General features: G+C 40.8%; 1 protein-coding gene across 2 annotated transcripts in view; it reads left to right on the forward strand.

The window, feature by feature from the left end:
- Positions 1–2050: 2050 nt before the first annotated feature.
- LOC18425754 (DNA-directed RNA polymerases II and IV subunit 5A) overlaps positions 2051–17786 on the forward strand; it is a 45014-nt gene continuing 29278 nt past the window's right edge. The window contains exons 1-2 of one of the 2 annotated variants that reach the window (XM_006830290.4): positions 2051–2394; positions 4855–5034. In XM_006830290.4, the coding sequence (XP_006830353.1) occupies positions 2164–2394; positions 4855–5034 (411 nt within the window). In that variant the 5' untranslated portion in view covers positions 2051–2163. The remainder of the gene's footprint in view (positions 2395–4854; positions 5035–17786) is intronic. The other variant, XM_088852993.1, reaches the window with a different exon arrangement.

Here is a 17786-nt window from a genome sequence, read left to right on the forward strand (position 1 = left end):
ATTCTTGTTAAATCCTAAGCATGTTATCATATGTATACTGATAGTCAAGGATGCAAGAGCAGTGGTCTACTTACTTGGCTTATTGCTCACTCCGCTTATTTCATCTGTGTAGAGTGATAGTGCTTGACCGAGTGGGACGAGCAGGTGACCGATGATAGCAGGCGTTTCGGAGTTCAGACCGGTTCAGGCTTCTTTTTTGTCTTTGTATGTGTCTGGTTATTTTGCAAGACAAATGTTATTCTTGTTAAATCCTAAGCATGTTATCATATGTATACTGATAGTCAAGGATGCAAGAGCAGTGGTCTACTTACTTGGCTTATTGCTCACTCCGCTTATTTCATCTGTGTAGAGTGATAGTGCTTGACCGAGTGGGACGAGCAGGTGACCGATGATAGCAGGCGTTTCGGAGTTCAGACCGGTTCAGGCTTCTTTTTTGTCTTTGTATGTGTCTGGTGGCTCTACCACGTGTGTCTCAGTTTGATGTACTTTTGAAATGAATGTCAAGCTTTTAAGCCATAAATTTTATTGTATAGACTTGTGGAATTGAATGAAGATCAATGGTTAAATTTATTCAGTTGCTTATGCTTGGTGGATGAAGTTTTAATTATTTTCTCATGGCTTGCTTTGATTCTACACTTATAACACGTGTTGATGTCACTCCCACTTAAGTGACGTACGCGACTTCTGGTCGTGATCCCGCACTCTGTCGCCCTCCGGTATGGGACGACAAGGTTCAGGGGGCGGGGTCGTGACATTAGTGGTGCCGGGCCGCTAAAAAAAAGTGGAAAAAAAAAGAAAATCTAAATTTGTGGGTTTGTAAAAGAAAGTTTATGAATGTGTAACACATTTTTGATGAAATTAATGAAGAAACATAAATACGAGAGAATTGTGCTTCTCTGAGTGCTATGCGGTTATATGAAAGTAATGCAATACATTATGATAGCACCATCCATTCGATGAATTGATACCAGTAGTAGAAGTAAAAATAAGCTGAAATGTAAAATCTAATACCAGTAAAGATGATGAGCTGACTCAAAGTCATCTCTACCACTGGGAATTTTTTTATGTAAAAAAATTATCAAACAATTACTTAGATTTCACAAAAATCTTATGAAAAATATAAGAAAGGGAGACTAAAATGACACATAAAAAGATCACAAAAGTAAAAAAAAACTGAAAATGCACCAAAGATAAAGTTAATAAATCATGGAAAAATTCAAATATTTCGTAATCAGTCATGATTAATTAAAAACTAATAATGATCGAATAGAACAATGAATGAAAATATTGTGGACCTGTCGAGTCCAATTTCAGGAGGGACTCAGACCGGTCACCTCTTGGCTTTGAGCCGACTAGGGCAGTTCCAAGTTAGCTCGTTGGTTTGTTTAAACCCTAAAAAAAAAAAAAGGTCATAACCTGGTGTTGGTCCCACCTAAATAGGGTCCCGAGAGGAATGGATTGAAAATAGTCCTAACCTTTAGCTTATGTATAAAGTGGCTGCTCTCAAGACTCGAACTCTCTCTTATGCTGGCTACTCGAGCCTTTACAGTCACACTGTGACCCCATTTGTTTAAGAGTAATGATACTATAGGACCCTCTCCTACCCATGTATGCAAGACCCCAAATGATCACCATTAAAGATGACACGAATCTTTAAAAAAGTTATCAATGGGTGTGAGACTTGACTTTTCTATAAATCCGTGCCAAATTTAATGGTAATCGAAATCCTGCACATATGGGTGGGAGTGGGTCCTATAAGATAATTTCTCTTTGTTTAAACCTTAAACTTTTTTTAATTTACTTTGAAGGGCTTGTATGTCCCTTAATATTGTACCATGGCTTAACACCACAAGCTGCTAAGCTGGGAACAATGATCACGTGATTTATCACCTTCGTTTCAGTGGTCTGTACGGTGATCAATAAAGCAGGGGCATATGGTAATTTATTGAATTGTCAGCAGTCCCACTTCCTCCATCACCGTTCATCCCTGAAAATTTACGGTGATATCCTCCAGCATTGTCATGCATACTATACATATACGGGCTGCTTCAGTTCAGCTTGGTGCAACCTCTCGCTTCTTTTCTCTGACCCATAGGGCGGGAAACGCCTTACCCTCGTATCGTTTCCCTTCTATTCTCTCTCTTCATTTTTAGAGAGAGAGAGATGGCTGCAGAGAACTGCCTGTGCAAGCTCTTGGACAGAGGGAGCGTGGAAAGCCATAGATTGTTTCGCGCGAGAAAAACAGTGTTCGAGATGCTCAGAGACAGAGGTTATAGTGTCTCAGATAATGATCTCTCAATGACTTTGCCCCATTTTAGAGAGCTTTATGGCGAGGAGCCTGATACCAGCCAGCTTACTATCACCACCGCCATGGATAGAGACCCTTCTCAGAGGGTATGCTTCATTGACTGCATGTCTCAGTCACCAAAATCCATTGCTTGTTTCTCTGTCATTCTCTCTCTAGCTCTTGTTTCTCTCGTATTTTGTGGTGGTGTTTTATCCCAGCGATTTGTTTCTTTCTCTGTACTTTATGTTGGTGGTCCTATCCCTGTGTTCTAGTTTCTCTCTCTACAATTTGTGTTGGTTCTATCTCTGGGGTTCTGTTGGCTTTCTTTGTATGATATGTTCTCTATCTCTCTTGGTTTTTGTTTCTCTCACTATGTTGTGCTGGTTGTTCTCTCTCTGAGTTTTTGTTACTCTCTCTGTAGTGTGGTTGTGAGATACAGATATTTTCCCCCTTCTTGTATTTTACCATTACCTCAAATGTGTTATCAAACTACCATGAATGTTGAACTATTTTGTGGGTTATCTATATGGTGCAGGCATGAGATGGATACATTGTGTTTTAAAGGGTTCCTATTTGTTGCATATAAGGATCTGTTTTTTGGATTTTTTTATTTTGGGATAATATATGGGTTTTAGGATGTATGAGAGTATAGTTCTTAGGAACTTCGTTTTGTGTTGAATTTAATATATTTAAATTACTTTGATTTAGTTGGACTATAATAGAAATAGATGGTGGAGAATAAAAGGGAATGGATGAGCAAAATTTTGATGGGTTCAATGTAATTTAAATAGTGTTGTTTGGGAGTTGAGAGACTTGAATTATTTATTTTCGTATTGATTTTTTCTGTAGTTTTGTATTAATCTCTTCTATGGAAGAAATTTTGAAACTTATGATGCTTATTTCATGGTTGTTTTCCTCTAGCTACTTTCTGCAAAATTTTGTGTTTACTGCTTTGATTATTTTCATGCTTTCATATTTTACAAGAATAAAATATCATGGCAGTCAATGGGTACCAGATCGGTGTTTTTAAGGGCATTGAAGTCACAATTTGAAGATGTCAATGGGGACTCAAGGTCTTTCTCCAGATGGAAATGGACTTGCCCAATTGCAACAAAATGTCAGTAGGTTCATACAAGATCAACTCATCCATGACTGTAAATGGTAAAACAACATAAAATTATACCATGGATCAATATGAAGAGTACAAGAATGATTGTTATGAAGAAAGATCTGTTGTCAATTTGCTTCATCAACGAGGGGCCTTGGCACTAGTTGGTTTTCATGACTATCATGAAACTTTTATTTCATTATCTTTTTTCTCAAAAATATGGAAGTCATAGATTCAGACTAACCTCTGAGGTTCGAGATCTACCCTGGTGATTATTTGGGTATTGCAGATAATCCTATTCCTTATAAGTGGTTGGATTTTGAGAATGAATTTATCAATGGTAAATCCATAGAGAATGTGAAGATGGTTGAATTAGTTTCTTTATATTGACACCTCCATTTCTCGGATTGCACATATCACCCATTTGCTGGGGCATTCTTGGTACCATTTAAACTTATATGTCGAGCAAAGAAGAAGGTTGAAGAAGAATGTTTATTTGCTTTGGAGCTCATCCAAGCTTTAGAACTTGATGATGAGTTTCTCCTACCATAGGAGACTGTTGCAAGCACAAGATGGCCAAATTGAGGTTTTAGAGGGTTTCCATTTGTCGAGGATAAGGATCTAGTTTTTGGCCTTTTTTTTTTTGGGGGGGGGAGGAGCGTATGGGTTTTAGGGAGTATCAGATTAGAGTTTCTTATGAATTTTATTTTGTGTTAATTTTTAGTATCTTGTAAATTACTTATTAAGATTATGATACGAATAAATAGTCGAGATTAAAAAGGTTTGGATGGGTAGGATTTCATAGTAATGTCATTTAAATAGTGGTTTCAAGGAGTTTTGATGAGACTTGAATTGGTTGCTTTTATATTGATTTCTTTTATGGAAGAAATTTGAAGCTTGCTTCTGTCATCGGTGATTTCCTCCTGTAGCTACTTTGGCAGATTTTTGTGTTTGCTGTTTTGGTTAATTGCATTCTTTGACATTTTACAAGAATAAAATATCAAGGCCTGTGCCACTGTATTACTTTTAGGTCCTACTAGAGTTGTTCATGAGCTTGTGGGTTTTTTCCTAGTTGGGGGATTGTTGACTCTCTATTGTTTGAGAAATGCCTTACACCTAGAAAGATGCTATATTGCTGCCAAAAAAGGTCCGACAGATGTTTTTATGGATTTTGGGGTCCTCAATATTGACAACTTTTGGAGAGAGTGGACATGGAATTCTATAAAGGAGTTCATTTTGTTTGGGAAATTTTGGGTCTTGCCGTCTTGGAATGCATTTCATTATGCTTGTGTAATGAAATAGAGAACTATCGATAAGTTTATTCTGTGCATCCTGTTTTGTAGAATACCTAGAGCATTATAGCATTCATGGTGTACCAGATTTTGGTTTTAATTTTGAACTTGCCATATATTTCTTATGAATGTTTCTGATGCCATAATATTTTTCGCATAATTTGCAGATAATGGTGCTATTTTGTGCAGTTGATGCAGCGAAACTTGCACATATGCGTGAATATATAAAACAGATCCTCAACGAAAAAGTACATGATGCGATAATTGTTTACCGAAATTCTATGACGCCTCAAGCTCGAATTGCCATTAAAGAAATGCCATCTCCATATTCTGTTGAGTTATTTCAAGTAAGTTCTGTTTATATGTGACTAATAGTTTCTGTTTTGAGTCATTTATGTTACTAATACTTATTGTGCATCTTCGATTCTTTCCACTTCTACCTTTCATGGTTGTTTCATTCTGAGCTCTAATGACAAACAATATGCTTTGGAATAGCAATACAGATTGTGAATCTATGTCGTAATCCATTGGAGTATGGTATATGATGCTCCAAATGGCCTCCATTGTCTGTTCCCACAAACAGATGGTGGAGATTAACTGTAGTGCTGGGAACGACTGACCATTTGGTACCAAACCATACTCCATTGGGTTATATTATACCTTTCGATACACATTTTAACAATTAGGAATTGTGGACTATTTTCCTTGTTATAAAATTATGATTTACTTCACACAGTGGTTTTCCTTGCATGCTGTTTTCCATATTTTAATATCTTGTAAAGTCATGGTTAGAAATGACATAATTAAATGTGAGCTTCGTCTAGTGCAACGACACTTTGCACTTGAGAATGGAAACTGAGTTGTAAAAGGACTAATTAAGTGCCCATATTGTTTTTGAAAGTACACAACTTATCCACTTCAAATTGAGATAGGTTATGCATCTATTAGTGTGGAATATTTAGTTTTACTGCTGCTATTTACACTTCAAGCTATGAGATATGGTGCATCATAGGCTAAAGTCTAGCTAGAAGACCTTGGATTTTCACATTAAGCCACATCTTTATGTGTTAGGGCCAACTGCTGGCTATCTTTATGTTACTTACATTTGCTCATACTATTTGCTATGTTTACGTGATTGTTGAAACCAAGATTTCAAAAAACGCTAGGCGGCCCATAGGCAGCCTGCTTGGTGCCTAGCGGCTAGGCGGGCACCCAGAACCTCAGGCACCCTGCAGTACAAATTCTGTAGATATATACATATATGTGCAGTCCAAACACACATATTTACATATATTTGTGTCAATTCCAAATTCAAACCATTTATTGCATGTTTTTATTTTTTTGAGGAAAGGTTAACTTTGTATTAAAGGAATAAACTTACAAAACGAGTAGAAATGAGACGGCATCTCACAAGTTGGGTGCTCAGAGTACGCTTAGAACTGTAGAGAGGGGAGGTGGAAGAAAAAGATGGGAGTATAGAAAGCGGGTGGGGGGGGGGGGAGGGGGGGTGAGAGGGGGGAGGGGAGGTACAATAAAAGTAAACGGACTGCTATGCTTTGGTTTAAACTTTTGGTATGTCCTCAAAGTTATGGACAAGAGGTGCAACTGCTACAAAACCGGAGTCGTGAGTGTTGCTGCTAGAGTTAGGTGAGGAAAGTAATCTGGGTTGCTGCTGTAGGTGATAAAGCTGAGACACATCTCTAGACTTAGGATTCTGACGTGATGGGTGAGAGTTCTGAGATGCGGTTTGGTCCATGGCGAGGGGCAGCTTTTAGAGTGGGGAGCAAGCAATTCCCATTGGATTATTTGATGTGAGCTGCGAGGTTGCGAAGGTTTCACAAATGAGCATCATGTTGCTTGAAAGTACTCGGCTTGAGGCAGTTTTTTATGCGAACTTCGAGTACATCTGGCTTTGGCAGGCAACTGCCAAGGGAACCTTTCAATGGTATTTGTCAAAAGAAAAGAGCATCCGTTGGCCTCCAAGATCTCCGCAATAGTAAAAAACAACAGAGAGAGAAGAAAAAGCTCAAGAGGGAGACGATGAGGGCAGGATAGAGCAAAAGAAGAGGATAGGATAGCAGAAGAGAATTGAGATACCGAGAAGGAGGGGCAGCCACAAGCCAGAGACGTGGAGAGAGATACAAGGACAAGATAGAAAAAGAGAAACATTCTAAGAGGTGAGGAAAAAGAACTTAACTAAGTAGCATTAAAGTTTTTTTTTTCCCTTGTGAGAGCGAGATGAAGCAAAGGTGATTTAGAGAGATGAGGAGAGACAGCTAAAATTTTGGGCAGAGAGTTTGAAAGCCGTATAGAGAAGTAAGGGGTAGGATTAGGATTGAGAGGGGGAGAGGAGAGAGAAGAAGACAGGTGGGTTGAGGGATTGAAGAGCTAAACAAGCAAAGGATAAAAACCTCTTATTTTTTTCTTTTTTCTTCACTTTTTTATTTCCTTTTTGAGAATAACCTTGTTCAAAATTTTAAAATTTTTAAAAGTCTAATAGGCTATGTATTAGTAATAGTCTCGAACTGTCCATATACCATAATAACATGGACTCAAAGTCTCTATCTTCAACAAACTTATAAAAGTATAAACTAAACAACAAATAGCCCCTCAAGGGTCTGGGCCAGGGGCTTAAATAGCCTCAATTACGACAATTACACTGTTTGAATTTAAGTACACGTGGTGGCCACGCCCACAGTTTGCTAAGAACTCTTGGATCAGATTCTCGTACTCCCAGAGCATAGCATCCTTCTCCCAGCTAGTTTCCTCTTCAAGCAAGCCCATCTATTGGACAAGGAATTCAATCCTCCGGTTCTTTTTACTTTGTCCCAGTACTCATCAAGCCAAAATGGCCTCTACCATATGTTCAAACTGGGCTCTTATGTTTGGTGGGGCTCGTAAGGCTTGGACCTTGTTTGGGTCTTCATCCTTGTGGTATGGCTTTAAGAAGCCCATAGGGAAGATTGGATTAACGATAATCCGGTTGGGAAGTGCCAATTGATAGGCCAACTTCCCTATCCTTCGGGTAACTTCGAAAGGGTCAACATATTGCTAGATCAAGCCGTGGTGTGCCCCCTTGGCATTGATCTTCTTCCAGATCGTGGGAGTGAGTTTCAACATCACTCAGTCCCCAACTTGGAACTCTTAAGGGCCATTGTTCTGCATCCGCATACTTCTTCATGCGCTTGACAGCTCAATAGCAGTGCTGTTCTAGCCTTAGCCAGTCGCAGTGTTGCTGGGCACTTGGACTAGTCATGTTGTAAGGCCACATCATGGGGACGCCAGGGGCTGCCAGCCCGTGGCTAGCTCCAAGGCGCTTTTTTCGGCGGAAGATCTCCGATGTAGGTTGTGGCAAAACGAGGCCAGGTCGAGTAAGCTGACCCAATTGTGCTTGTTAGCAGTCACATAGTGTCTCAAGTACTCCAATATGACATTCATCCTCTCGGTCTGGCCATCAGTCTGAGGGTGATTGCTAATGGAGAAGTTTAACCGAGTCCCCATGAAGTCAAACCACTCATGCCAGAACCTTCTCGTGAAGCGAGCATCTCGGTTGCTCACGATGTCCTTCGGAACACCCCATAGCTTCACCACATGGATGAAGAAGAGTTGTGCTGCAGTCTCGGCATACATTGGTCGGGGGAAGCGATGAAGGTGGCATACTTCGAAAGCTGGTCCACCACGACCATGTTCTGGCTCTTCCCATTCACTTTGGGAAGGCTGCTTATGACGTTCATGAACTGCTTGTCCATAAGCCTTTAGGGATGGGGAGGGGCTCAAGTATGCCGGCTGGCCTCTGCCGGTCAGTCTTGTCTTGCTAGCCCATTAGGTAGGTCTTCTCATAGTGTTCGACCTCTTGGTCTATGTTCGGCCAATAGAAGCCGCAGGACAACACGACCAAGGTCTGCTCTTGCCCCGGGTGGCCAGCTACTGGGGCATCGTGGTACTCCCTCAACAACTCCTTCCTTAGGTCATCTTATGTGCAAGGCACATAAACGCGTTTGCCTTTAGCATATAGAGCACCACCCTCTTACTAGAACCGTCGGGTGCGTCCCTCTCCTGGACTAGCTACACCAACTTTTGGGTCATCGACTTGTTGATCTCGCAAATGCGATCTAGGAGGTCCCCCTCTACTCGGGTGCTGGTGGCAACCACCACTAAGGGCTCGGTGTTGTGAATGAGCGCATCAGCCACCATATTGGCTTTGCCTGGTTTGTACTCCAAGGTGAAGTCAAACTCAGCCAAAAAACTCCTGCTATTGAGCTTGCTTTGGGGTCAGCTTCTTCTGGGTCGTGAAGTAGCTTGTGGCCACATTGTCTGTGCGCACCACAAACCTACTTCCCAGCAAGTAGTGCCTCCACACTCTGAAGCAATGCACTACTGCGGTCATTTCCTTCTCGTGGACTGAGTACTTCTGCTCAATCTCGTTTAGCTTTCGGCTTTCGTAGGCCACAAGGTGGTCCTCTTGCATCAACACCCCACCTATTGCATAACTCGAGGCATCAAATTGCACTTTGAAGGGCTTTCTGAAGTCAGAAAGCCGCAACACTGATTTGTGATGACCCTCTTGATCTTTTGGAAGGATTGCTCACAGTCCCCAGTCCATTCCCACTTGACCTAAGAAGGTTAGTCAGGGATACGACCTTCTTTGAGTACCCTGCAATGAAGCGCCGATAATAGTTGACGAGCCCAAGAAAGAGTGTTGCTCATGAAGATCCTTAGGCTACGACTAATCTAGGATGGCATGCACCTCTTGGTCATCCATCTGTATTTTCCTCCTTCCCATTTTGTTCCCGAGATACATGATTTCCTCTTGGGCAAGTACACATTTTTCAAACTTTACAAAGAGATGGTTGGCTCTCAGCTGTTTCAACACTGGTCTTAGATGCCTCACATGATCATAGAAGGTCTGTCTGTACACTATAATGTCATTTAAATACACTACTAGAAAGTCATCAATGTAGCCACCAAGTGCGATGTTCATTAAACGACAAAAAGTTGTCGGGGATTTAGTTAACCCAAACGCCATTACAAGGAATTCATAGGACCCGTAATGGGTTACATAAGTCGATTTTCCTTCGTTGCCTTCTATTATGCGGACTTGCTAGTAGCCTGTTCGTAGATCACATTTACTAAAGACCCTGGCCTTGGCTAGTCGGTCGAACAAGTCATCAATCAGGGGCAGTGGGTTCTTATCTTTGATTGTAAGCTTGTTCAAGGTGCGGTCTTCCACGCACATTCTCAGCTAGCCGTTCCTGCTTCTTTTGGAAGAGGACTGGGGCATCATAGGGGGACTTGGATGGCTGGATCATGCCAGCATCCAACAGTTCGTTCAACTGCTTATAGAGCTTAACTAGTTATGTTGGGGCCGTGCGATAAGGGGCACGGGTTGGGTTTCAAGTGTTGAAAATATGACCTATCAAGGCTTAAATTCTAGTAGTCTCTCATTTAGAGGGAGCGATTGAAATCTTGACGCCTTGCGAAATGGAGCCCAGATTCTTTTATCCCGGGTACGCATGTGGTATCAAGAGTTCACGTTTAGCTGCGATTGGCCAAGGCTGCGATTAGCCAGGGCTTGAAGCGTGATTGGCCAGGGTTGCGATTGGCCAGGGCGTTTAGCTGCGATTGGCCAGGGTCACCTCCTAGTCAGGATTTTATAAGTTAGTCTCATGTTTAGCTGCGATTGACTTGGGCTTGAAGAATCCAAACGAGAAAAATAAAACCCGAGTTCTTATTGAGTATTTGCCCTGTATAGAATGGTCAAGACTTATGGGACATAAGTCCGTATCCTGACATGAGATCATTACATGGCATGTGCATTTTCATTTCGTACGGAAAGCCACTCTTTTAATTGCATTATCAGAGTTTGGAAGAGCCAGTGCACATGTGCTTTGAGGGGACCCCTGTAATTGAGTTAGATCATGTCTCATAGGGGTACATTGAGAGCCTGATGATCGTAAGTTCTAGCTCAACGGCTTTGATTTAGCCAATTATGTGTCTCTGCTTTAGACTGTGGAACATAGGCCTATTGGGTCGATCTGAGACTCGGCGGAACATCATTTTGGACTAGCCCAATGGAGTATCCGATACCTACAGTTATTAGCCTGAGATCTCACTATACCTTTTGTCCGATTTTATAATGATGAGAAAAACCTAATAATTGGTCGAAAATACTTCAAATATTTATTGTGAATTTTAGAGAATTTATCGGAATTTTATTTGCTAAAAAAAATGAGGTTTTTCAAATTGTGATTCAAATTCCACTTTAGTCCTGACCTTGTAGTGCCATGTGGCGTCCAAGTGGCCATAGGGCTGTCACGTGGCACCCCACGCCTCACTTTAGGATCATCGCCTAGCTTGACGCTGATCCCTAGGTGGGGGGACCAGATTGGCATTTGGTTGCTTGTTTTATTGTGTTTTGGTATCTCTTTATATATTGTTATATTTTGTTATATAGTGTATAACTTAAGACCCCTTTTTATCACATGTCTTAATTAATTCACACATGGGCCATGCATGGCATGTGTGGAGTTTAATTAATTAATTTATTTGATATTAAAGAGAAAATGGATTTTCAAATTTGAGTTGAAAAATATCTTCACACACATATGTAAAGGAGGCATTATCTTTAAATTGATTGGTTTGAAATTTTAGATCTACAAGGTGATTGGCTTTGATAAAGTAGAATATCTTCACATGTGTGAGCTTTGCCAATTACTTCTTTGCCTTTTACCCTTGGTGGTTATCTACTCTGATACCTTATTAAAAAAAACTAAGGGTGTTTTTGTAAGGGCATATTGGATGCAATTGGAATAAAAACATGGGTCAAAGACAAAATGGTAAAGCGACATAATTTAGGGTTAGGGTGAGTGATAATGGTATGAAATCCCATTCTTTTATCCTATTTGTTGGATGAGGATGGGTGGCTAGGGACATTAGCCGCTGATGTGCCTTTGGATTAGTGCATCAAGGGTTTTGATTGAGTCCAAGGTTACACTCATATTATAAAAGTACATCATGAGATCTCAAACCCAAACTATCTCAACTATTGAACCATTTTGGAAAATTTGTGCCCCCCCCCTTTTTTTAGAGCTTTGTGAGAGAAAATTGAAGAGAGAGAGACCCCATATTTTTTTTTTCAAAAGGCTTTTAGAGTTCTATTGATGGTGATCTTGATGGTGGTCCTCCTTTCTTATGCTTAAGTTCATAGTGTACATTTATCAAGGTAAACTCCATTGAATTTTTTTCTCATTAGTTCATATTCTTGGCATCTATAGTTGCTGGAGTTTTGAATTTGCAAAAGTTTCATTGATCTTAGAATTCCCATTTGGTCATCTTTTTCATCATGCTTATTCATAGTGTGGTCTTTCATGAGTTATAGCTTAAATGCATAAGAATCCATGATCATGCATAGTATCCATTGATTACTTTGCTTCAAATCGGTCAACTACTTTAGTCTCAGTGTGGAATTGAATTTTCAGAAGTTTTTCATCATGTTTTTACCCATGGGGGTTCATAACCTTTTCATACAAGACTGTTTTGGTGGTCCGAGGGACCATCGTGTGTAGTTTGGTCATAACTCTCTTGTTCTTTATCCGATTCAATTCAATCTTTTGCATTCTATTTTGGATGATAATGCTAGTGTGTTGAGATATTAAGAAGTGATTTTAAGGTGTACAATTGCTTCCTATTTGGCTTAGACACTCTTGTGAGATTGAACCATTTTTGTACAATTCGAAGGGACAAAATTAAGTCCTTATAAGGCCCGATTGTGTGGCCCCAGGTTTGAAACATGGCTTCCCGATTTTAATTTGGCATTCTAATTCCCTGTTTAGTTGAGTTTATTCCTTAGAATTTTGTTTAGATTAGTTGTATGTTGTATTTAAGCTTTGGGACATAGTTTATGTAATTTGTGTTATGAAAGTGTAATTCATAAGCTAGTTTTGCTTTATATGTGATTGCCCCATTAGGGGTTGTTATTTGAGTTTATTTACAGAGGTTTTACAAAGCTAGAAATGGTTGTAATTGTTATTTAAAGGATTGTAACTCATTCGCTTAGCTTGGTTTTAAGCAAATGGCTTGTTGAAGGTGTGCATTTTGCTTTGTTTTTCGGTTTAAAAATTTGCTCTAGTCTTTGTCTTCACTATCATCAAGCTCCTGCCTCGTGTTCCATCTTGTTGTCCACAACCTTGTTTAAGAGGTTGGGACCTTGGGAGTTCTGGGGACATAACGTTTGCAAACTCCCCCAAAACGTTTTCAACGACAAGGGGCACATAGATGTCACTCTTGTTCTTGTTGAGCACAAGGGTAGTTAGATAGGTGGCTTGGCCCTGCTGGAGCCCTACATTGACTTGCAGGGCAGACAGTTCCTTCCCCTTGCCCTTGCGCTCAACAAGCACCATACAAGGCAAGTCTCATCACAGATGGTGACCACACCAAGGTGTGGCACCACTACAGCTTTTGCGTTCGCCGGAAACTCCAATCCATGGATGACCTCAAAATCATCGTAGGGCACTGCAACAAGGGTAACTTTACCTCTCCATGCTCCCATCTTTAGTGGGACATCCCGGGCTGCCCCCTCAAACGACTGTGGTGCAGCATGCTCCGTCTTCAACTTGTTGCCATCCACGGCCAACTTGAGGCCCAGCTGGACTGTCTCGTTGGCAGCCACGAAATTGAGGGTGGCTCTCGTGTCCACCATGGCCTTCATCTCTTTGCCATTTAGGGTGACCTTGATCTACATCAGGCCATCGCTGGCTAAGGACTCCTGTGCTACCTTTTGGATAGTATGGTGTTGAAGAGGAGTCGACCTCACAACCTCCTCCTCATCTTCCTCCATGTTCTGCACCGTGTTGAGGGACTTCTTCTTGGGGCAGTTTATGGCTCGGTTTGGGCCTTTGCAAATAGAGCACATGGAGAAATCCTTCTTGGCACCAACTTTGCTAGAAGTCTCCCCATTGGGTCGCCCACCTACTTGTCCGACACCTTGGCGTTTAGTGTCGCTATTGCCCCTTTTCGCCTTTGCTCTGCCCGTAGCTTGTCGTGAATTCTTTGACGAAGCATTGAGCTTGACGTACACAAGGGATTCAACAGAAGTAACAGCTGCAGGCAAATTGTAACAATCCTAAACTTTAAAAAGCAAAAAAAAAAAAAAAAAAAATCTTTATAGTGTGATAGTTCATATAAGTATTATGGTCCTTAGGGACCATCACCACTTTTGTTAACTTTTTCCTTTCATATACCACGTCCTTAATTGACGTGGGCCTCAAACGTTTCACGTATAATATTATTGTCACACCTCATGTATGAGGTGGAGCTTAATAAATAATATAATAATGTGTCTTAAGAATTTAAATAGGAGAGGTGAGGACTCCCACCCTAGAAAACTTTTGTATAAGCTCTCCCAACACACTGAGATCTTTCTCTCTTTAGTCGAAACGGAGTGAGCTCTTTCTCTCTCTAGCCAAATTTTACCGGAAGTCCCACTCAAACACTCAAATATTATAGGTAAGTGACTTCATTATCTTGAAAAATAATCCGTTCTTTGTGAAAATGAAATGAAATAATTATTTCTGCTTATTATCATGAATTTTAGGCGCGATAAATGTTATGCGCAAGTGACCTCATTATTTTGAAAAATAATCTTTTTAATATAATTGTGATATTTTATCTATGTTAGAAATTTTAAATGCTGTAAATTCTTAGAAATAAATTTATTTTTCTTATCTATTGTTAGATAATTTTAGATACTGTAAAATTATTAGAAATAAATGTGATATTTTTTCTTTTAGTAAAATTGTGAGATTTCTTTCTACTATTTTTGAATATTTAGACATTGTAAAATTCATGTGCAAATGACTGCCTTATTATTTGAAAACTTATATTTTTGCATTCGATAATAGCATTGTTTGTGAAATGTTTATTTGCGAATTGACATCCCATAAATTGTGATAATTCCGTATTCTTGGATTTTTATAAGAGTTTTTCTATACATACTAGATTGGCAATTATGCTAGAATGTCTTTACGAACTGCTACCTTTCTGAATTTGAGCCCAAAATATTTTACTGGGTATTTTTGAAATGTTATTGAAAGTGACCGTTATTAATGGTTTCAGTGAAATTCATATTAATAATTGCAGTGATATGTTGAGTACATGATATTGCTGCTTTCGAATGTTTAAAGAGATTTAGAAATACTTTAAGTATGCAAGTGGACTCATCCGGTTCGCCGGTGAGGTATAAGTGGACCTATCCGGTACGTCGGTAGGGATTAAGTGGAATCATCCGGTACGCCGGTGAGGTATAAGTGGACTTGCAGGGATTAAGTGGACCTATCTGAGATGCCGATAGGGATTAAATGGATCCATCAGGACGCTGATGGGGTATATAGTTGACCTACTTGGGACGCCAGTAGGGTATTTGGTGAAATCTTTTGAATTATGCACTGCCGTTAAAATGTTATACGCATTTCAATTATTCGAATTATACTTAATTATGCATTTTTGAAAGTGAAACTGTTGATGCATTTCTGTTAATAGATCTCCTTTTTAAAAATATTGATATCTTTCAACCATGATTATTTTTAGGATTATGATGATCACTTACTGAGTAGCCAAACTCATCAAATTTTGGTAAACATTTTTTTTCAAGTTAATTGCTGTTTCATTTTGAGTGCTCGTCAGGATCAACTCTGGAAGATATTGTAGTTGTGCTTAAACTTTCTTTTGTTACTTTGTAAGAATTCGCCACTGTAAATTTGTCCTAAAACGAGATGTATGTATGTTTTGACTGTCACATCTTGGGAATATCAGTATTGTAAATTCTTGGGGCGTGACACAAATCCTTGACCACCTATCTCCTCAACTCGGTCTGGGCCCATGGCTGCAGCTCGCCATGAAGTTGAAGAGTTTGTCCTCCTCGGACATGTTCTTGATGTCAAACATGCGACTTGAAAATTGCTTGACGTACTCTCGTACTGTGGCAGTGTGCTTGAGTTTTCAGAGGGCCTTGCTAGCCGTCCAGACAACATTCTCTAGCAGGAACTTCTCTTTGAGTTCGCGCTTGAGGTCATCCCACCCAACAATGGGAGGCCTTGACCCATCAGTCATGGGGGTCTTCCACTAGAGTTTGGCGTTTCCGGTGAGGTATATCGAGGTCACCATCACTCGGTCCTCCTTACGAGCCTGGGCAACAGAGAACTACTGCAAGTATTGCACTGTATCCCAGAGGAAGTTTTCTAACCCCTTTGTAACTGGCCCTACCAAAAGGCTTAAGCTCCGACACTTTTACTCGGGTCGTGTCAAGTGCCCCTGAAGAATTGCTTAAAGTCCTTTTGACTAGGCTAAGCTCCTCGTTTAGGGTCTTGAGATTGTCTTTGAAAACATCTTTCAAGGACACAACCTCAGCCTCTAGATCCCCCAACCAAGTTCCCCAGTTGCCAGCGTGCTCTTCTTGTGCTGCCATCAACAGATCGAGTCTGATGCTAAGGGCCTGGGCTGTCTCCTCTGAGGTAGCCAATTGAGCATCGAAGTCGGCTAGTCGCTCCTCGACTAGGCTAAGATGATCACCGATTTTTGGAGCCATTGCTTGGAGCTATCTGTGAGCCTGGGCTCTGACCCCAATTGTCATGGGGTTAGGACTTCAGCTAACACCGTTCGGCCTTTGCTCTTAGCTTGGATGCTAAGGGTCAAGTTCAACCTTACTCTTGTGCATCTACCTAGGGACTTTTATGCACTCACTCACACCAAGCACACACTCAAAATGGTTTAAGGGCCTCAACCCGTTTTATTAAGCTCTACGATTGCTTGTGTATACTGCCACAGATACACCCTCAAGAGTTTAGGTTAAGGGCTTATAACCCCGTTTACAACACTTAACACTATTTGAATTCAAGTACACTTGGTGGCCATGCATATCCTTGGGCCTAGTCGTGGGCAGCTGGCAGGCAGCGAGGTTGCCCACGTCCTAAGCAGTTACACCTTGAGGCTACCAGCCTCAGCCATGTTGGAGTCCGGCTTATCCTTGCACCAACACTTCGCCATGTGCTTTAACCGTCGTCCCATTTTGCGCCCATGACCTGGTCATTCGGACCCCATATCCCATCTTAACTTGTTTAGAAATTCAACCTTGGCGCCTGACTGCTCACATGTGCCCATCCAGCCCATAGTCTACTCTCTGCTGCCATGCTGTGGAGCACAGGCACCTACACCAGTGCACCTGGGTGCTGCCTAGTCCACTGTTGCCCGCCGGTGAACCAAGGCTCGTACACTTCCCTCAAGTATAAGTGTAGTAACAAATCACTTCGATTAGAAGTGTGTTGATACCCAGTGTCTAAGTAGCACCACTTTGTGCATGTGTTGGAAATATGGCCTTTCAAGGCCTAAATTCGAGTAGTCTCTCATCCAGTGGGAGTGATTGAGAGATAGAGATCTGGAGGCCTTGCAAAATGGGGCCCAGATTCTCTTACCCCGAGTATTATGAGGTATTGAGGGTATACGTTTTGAGAAAGTGATCTCTCGGGGAGGTGTGAGGGTCACCTCCGAGTCAGGGCTGTGTTGATTAGAATGCCTCATGTTTGATTGTGATAAGCCTGGGCTTGGAGAAACCAAAAGAGAATATAGAATGTTTATTGAGTAATCACCTTGTATGGAATGGTCAAGACTTATAGGATATAAGTTCGTATTAAAACACGAGACCGTTCCATGGCATATGCATTTTCATTTCGTACGGGAAGCCATTATCAATGCATAATACACATAAGCAAGTGAGGGATCACACTATGTGGGAATGTCATGAAGATAATATCAAAATAAAGATCTAAGGAAGCTAAAGGACAACTGTAAATGAAATTTGCACGAATCTTTGATGTAGGATAAAATGATTTTTGATGAAGAATAACTTAGTCAGATAATACCTTAATTATAATATGAGATAAGCTTGATCTTATGGAGTGAAGGACCACCATCAAGCTTCAAAGATCATCAATGAAAGATGGGAACTCTCACGAGCAAAGGGGTGATACGTGGAGGACACAAGGTTCGATCTCTTTCTTTCTCTTTCTATTCACTTCAAGGAAAATTGATTTTTCCAAGTGGGTAGGGT

This window comes from Amborella trichopoda, chromosome 1, assembly GCF_054954075.1.
Source record: "Amborella trichopoda isolate Santa Cruz 75 chromosome 1, AtrichopodaSantaCruz75HAP2 v2.0, whole genome shotgun sequence".
Taxonomy (NCBI): Eukaryota; Viridiplantae; Streptophyta; class Magnoliopsida; order Amborellales; family Amborellaceae; genus Amborella; species Amborella trichopoda.